Source organism: Apis dorsata, unplaced genomic scaffold (genome assembly GCF_000469605.1).
Source record: "Apis dorsata unplaced genomic scaffold, Apis dorsata 1.3 scaffold_73, whole genome shotgun sequence".
Lineage (NCBI taxonomy): Eukaryota > Metazoa > Arthropoda > Insecta > Hymenoptera > Apidae > Apis > Apis dorsata.
Genome location: NW_006263371.1, coordinates 705643 through 711193, shown reverse-complemented (window position 1 = coordinate 711193; position 5551 = coordinate 705643). Strand labels below are relative to the sequence as shown.

At 45.0% G+C, this 5551-nt stretch overlaps 1 protein-coding gene across 2 annotated transcripts in view; it reads right to left on the bottom strand.

Moving 5' to 3' along the window:
- Positions 1-2553: 2553 nt before the first annotated feature.
- Positions 2554-5551, bottom strand: part of LOC102672970 (ecdysone receptor-like) — an 18233-nt gene continuing 15235 nt past the window's right edge. For both annotated transcript variants that reach the window (XM_006610321.2, XM_031515495.1), the window contains exons 2-5: positions 3874-4319; positions 3520-3777; positions 3064-3439; positions 2554-2824 (exon numbers count right to left, since the gene is read on the bottom strand). In XM_006610321.2, the coding sequence (XP_006610384.1) occupies positions 2580-2824; positions 3064-3439; positions 3520-3777; positions 3874-4319 (1325 nt within the window). In that variant the 3' untranslated portion in view covers positions 2554-2579. The remainder of the gene's footprint in view (positions 2825-3063; positions 3440-3519; positions 3778-3873; positions 4320-5551) is intronic.

The window sequence follows — 5551 nt, the reverse complement described above, 5'->3', positions numbered from 1 at the left end:
TCTTTTTTTTTTTTTTTTTCTTTTTTTTTTTCCCCCCCTTTTTCAGAAAAACTCCGCCTCGTGTTAATCCGCCACGTTACAAGAATTTACGTTTTTTTCTTTTTTTTTTTTTTTACCTTTTTTAAAATTTGCTCGTTTAACTTACTATGGAATACAACTGCATTATGATCAGTTAATAGCATAGAGTTACAGTGTTACAACATTAAGAATCTTAGTGTACAGTGTGGCTCACGTATATGTGTATATGCACAGGTATGTCTCCGATCTTTCCTTCTTATTTTTCTTCAATTCTCCTGCGAGTATACTCTCTCTCTCTCTCTTTATTATGTATTTGGGTGTGCATGCGCGCGTGTACGTGGTGTGTATATACGTGTATATACGTGTGTGTCTGTCATTCTCGGTTCGTGTTTGAGAGTCAGCTGAAAGTCGATCGCAGAACTATTACTACTTTGCACGCCTGTCTGCTGATCAAAATATTTTTAACGCCAGTTTTCCATCTTTCGCTTCTTCTCAACAATTGAGTGTGTCGTTTTAATATTATTATTATTATTATTTTTTTTTTTTTAATGCTAGCATTGCATGTCCAAAATATCGGTCGAAAATCAACTTCAACTTTTCGAAGCCCGCTTCTATAATTCTCATCTTCAGCTGAGATCTGGCGCGACTCTGTTCTTGTTTCTTCCTCGTTCCCTTTTTTTTTTTTTAATTTCCTCAATAATTTCTATCAACTTTCCATGAAATTCATTCCCGTTCTTTCTCCTCTTCGCTCGGTACGTTTTTTCTCACTCACTCCAGTACTCTCATGCATCCATGTATCTCATTTCTGCTTCTCTCTCTTGCTCTCTCAAAACGCGAATTTAATATTTTCATACATTCACTCCCTCTCTTTCGATCTATTTTCTCTCTCTCTCTCTCTCTCTCTCTTTCTTTCACTCTCTCTCTCTCTCTCTCTCTCTCCCTCGTTCTCTCACTCTGACATAGATTTACAATATTTTGCTCGATTTTGTTGATTTTTTCATCTTTTTTTTTTTATTAAAAAATTAAAACGGACGGTTAAATTTTATGGTTTCGTTTGTCGGTGAGCCGATGTCCGCTGCTGAAGGCACAAGGCTTTGCACTTGAACTCGGTCACCTAGCCTAGCTTCACTGACTTACTACGACCTACTACCAACTAGCCTCGCTTACTTTTACTTTACTTAACATTGTCCTAAATTGCTACCACGCTTTTGTTCTCTCTCTCTCTTTCTCTTTCTCTCTCTCTCCCTCTCTCTCTCTTTCCATCCCATCGCGCAACCCCTTTTCATTGCCATTTTCGCGAAAAAAGAAAACTCGGACGCGCGCAAATGCCAAGCCTCGTCTTCGACATCTTATTCGTCGCGGAAAAACCGTATTCCACGTATTTTCCCTTCCATCATTTCCACCTGTCATCTTCATGATCAATCGGCGCATCTCTTAAACCCACCTCTTCAATTACGTCTTTCCTCGTATAAACAATGTACATGCTAGCAATATATTATTATGCTATGTGTTGTGATATAGACTCTATGGTATCATTATGTATAATCGTATCGTTTGTTATTATTTTTTTTTTTAATCATCATCATTTATCATCATCATTTTTTTTTTTTTGTTTTTTTTTCGTTTCCTCGATACTTTCGCACTCTCGATATCGGCCAGGCCAGATCGCTGCTCAACAGCTCAACCGGCCTTCCTTCCCTTCCCTTCCCTTCCCTTCCTTCCTTCCTTCCTTCTCTGTATACCCTTGCTTTTCAGCAATTCAGCATTTACAGAAGAGTGCGATCGATCCTGTCGGTTCTATCATCGTTATCATTTATAATCATAATATGATTATCGTAATAACTTTTTCAGTCACAACTCAGCCGAAAATTGCGCACGCATACAATTAAACACGCACTCCCTCTCTCGCATTCTGTCCCGCATCAACTCCTCTCGGTTTTGCATTCATACTAACAACGCGCCCCGCCTTGTAGTAGCCGCTACCTTATACATTACACATTATACATTTACATTTATCGATTCCGGGGGAGGGGGGTAGCCAGGTAGAGAATATAGTAATAACATAACTGGTAGGTAGCTCCTTATTACAGTCTCTGTACTGTCTCTACGTATCACAGCCTGGGTGCCTCGCCACTGCCTTCTTCTTCTTCTTCTTCTTCTTCGGTGTTCCTCCTGACTTCGTCGTTTACATATGTAAATATATATATATCATCGTCATCCTCCGGCGTCTAAGCTCCACGACTAAAGCACTGCCGAAAGCTGCCGCAGCCCCCGTTTTTTTTAGCACAGCTTCACGAAGCCGGTGCGGAGCCGAGGGAAGGTGAAAGAAGCGAATTCTGATAGAATAGGAATTCGATGCTGCTACTAGTAGACGACACCGGTCTACTACTCGGTAGGCAGTGGCATGGTGGTGCACTAGTACAGGAGGTTCTCCACGTCCGCGTATCGCGCCTGCCGATGATTACGCTGCTCCCTTCGGTCAGCCTCAACGTTCTTCTGGACGCCACGCGGACTCGCGATGAAACAACACTGTTAGCCGACGGGGATCGGCCACGGGGGAACTAGGGTGTTACGTCCCAGATCTCGGCGAGGAAAACTGGCAGCTTTTTATTCTTGAACTTGAGACTGAAGCACATCTCGCTGTTCTGGTTGCCGAGGGTCCGCAGCTCGGTCAACACGGACAGCAACCTCGCGAACACCGTGCCCGGATTCGGTCTGCGCCTGTTGTCCACGTATGCCCTCAACGCCTCCAGATAGATCTCCTGAATCTTCTCCACCTTCCAGCCTTCGAGCAGGTTCGGCCTCTCTGCAAGAAAACAGGGGAATCTTTTCTTTGTAGGCTGGGGGAGGGGCTGCCAGGAACTGAAGTACAGACAGTTGATAATCCAAAATTGATAATAGGTCGATAGTTCGGTTAGTTGGTCGGATGATTATTATTGGACTCGAGGATAGGGTCGTTGAATGATATTTTTGAGATTGGGACGACGCGTTTTCGAAAATTCGGTGATGTTCCTGTGTCTTTCGAATAGAGGTTTATTCACGTACCTGAGAATATGACAATGGCGGTCAACAACGCGTACTCGGCGTTGTTCACTTTCATGGCGTACATCTGCCGGCAGAAATGTAGCAAATCCTCGATCGTCTCGCCCATACCTGCCACGGTATAGCTGTCCTTTGTGTAAGGCTGATTATTGGCGAATATTATGCTGTCCGTCTGCACGTCGTACTTCCTCGCCATTCGAAGCATCATCACCTCGCTGGAGCAGGCCTTGAGCAGAGCGATCTGATCCTCTCGCATCAGCTCGTCGAAGCCTGGTAATCTCTTCGAGAACTCGACGATCAATTGAACCGTCAGGATCGTGATCTCGGTGATGTGCCTGAACTTGTAATCACTGATATCCTCTCCTTCCGAGGGCTGATTCTAAATCAATTTATAAATCAATTTATCGATCGATGAAACGCGCGTGATCGGAACAACGATAATAATAAAAACAAACTTACCGTGATCCTCTTGAGATCTTCCTCACTGGGCTGCTCGTACTCGTTCTGGAAGTAGACGAGCCTGTGTATCAACTCTTCCTGCTCGGGGCTGATCGGTTTCACGTAGCCGTAAGGGCTGACCGGCGTCAAAATTCCACTGCTCCCGGACGTGGACAACGACTCTGCCTCGGCCGGTTCGATCTTCACCCCCATCTGATCGCTCCGTATCCCACTACCCGGGGAGCCGTTCATCGTTGTACTGTTCGGCTTGTCCTTCTCCTGGAACACAACAAACGTCCCCTCTCCATCTATAAACCATCTGCAATCTCGATCGGGAAAAAGTGTAATAATTCCCCGCTCCACCCGAGGAGATACCTTTTGCGCCTTCTTCTCTTTGCGCTTCACGGCGCACTGGTACTCAGGGACCACGCATTCAGGCCTCATCCCGACGGTCAAACACTTCTTCAGCCTGCATTCCTGACACTTGCGCCTCATGTACATGTCGATCTCGCAATTGTTCCCGTATTTACACTGATAGACCGCGTTCTTGGTGATGCTTCGCCTGAAGAAGCCCTTGCACCCCTCGCAGGTGAGCGCGTTGTAGTGGTAGCCGGAGGCGCGATCGCCGCACACGAGGCACAACTCCTCCTGCTGCCTCGGGGTCGGTCCCTTCTTCTTCCTTGCGTCGCAGCCGTCGCTGCCTCCGCCTCCACCCCCGCCGCCTCCGCCGCCTCCTCCTCCGCCTCCTCCGCCTCCTCCACCTCCGCCTCCGCTGCTCCCATACCCGTTCAAAGAGCCAGGCTGCGACAACTCGTCCCTACCTGCCGACAAGACGTTCAAAATTCCCGTCAGAAATTTCGATTCGAGGTGTTATTGTTGTATCGATGTGCGGTGATCTATTATTATTATTATTGTTGTTGTTGTTGTTGTTACGAAAATTCTGGTTTCGTTACGTACGGCAAGGGCGATTTCTCTAACACGTTCGCACGTGTTACGCATTTGTTCTCGGTAGAGATACCTAAAAATATTGAATATCTAAAGGGTAATACGATTCCCCCGTTGTCCTAAATTCCATCAGTAACCCGATCTCCCTTGCGTTCCATAAATAGGTGACATCTTTTAAACGTTCCAGTAAAGTTTATATATATATATATACACATGTACATTTTTCCCCGAATTTTGAGGATATTCAATTTATGGCCCATCGAGAAACCGAGATAATAAATTTTTACGATTCGACTCGAGTGTTATTATTTCGTTCCCGAAATTTCGTTCGTGAGCGCGCGAACTTTTTTTAACGATTACGAGGCGCGTTATTGCGCCTCGGACGCTGGCGAACGAGTGTGCGTGTGTGACTTTGGTTCGGCCACGGGCAAGCGGGTTCTAGTAACCTACGGGGCGACACCGTCTCTATTACCCCGTTTATCTGTGAAACTCGTCGAATGGAACGCCGCGCGGTGGAAGTCACGGTCGGTGAAAGTACGGTGCTGCGCGCTCTGCTCGCGCGTCGCCCTCCGCCAACGAGGCGAGGAATCGACGAGGCGAGTTCGGCCGCGTGGTTTCGTGGCCTGTACGGAGGGAATTGTACTGCGCCGCGAGCAATCTCGGCGGGTGTCCGAGATTCTTGAAAATGTTGAAAAGAACGTAACTTTGTGGGTACCGTTCGTGGCCTCTCTGATCGAAAAAATATCCAGATTCTATTTTCTAGAAAATCNATCTACTAGATTCTAAATATATATATATATATATATATATATATATACATATGTTTGGGAGGTGGAATTAAAATTGGAACATTTAATTTTGAATAGTTTGGATTAAGCCCGGCGTTTTATACTCTTTCTTAATTCAAAATCAGTCATTGTGAGAGATATTTTAAATTCAAGTTAGAAATATATATGTCGGTTGCTAAATATAACGGTTCCAAGATCTGATACCGTTGATCGCTTGACTGATCAAAAATCTAGAGAAGATCTACGATTCTAAATATATGTATGGGAGGTGGAAATTAAGATGGAATATTTAATTTGGATTAGAAAAAAAAAAAAAAACA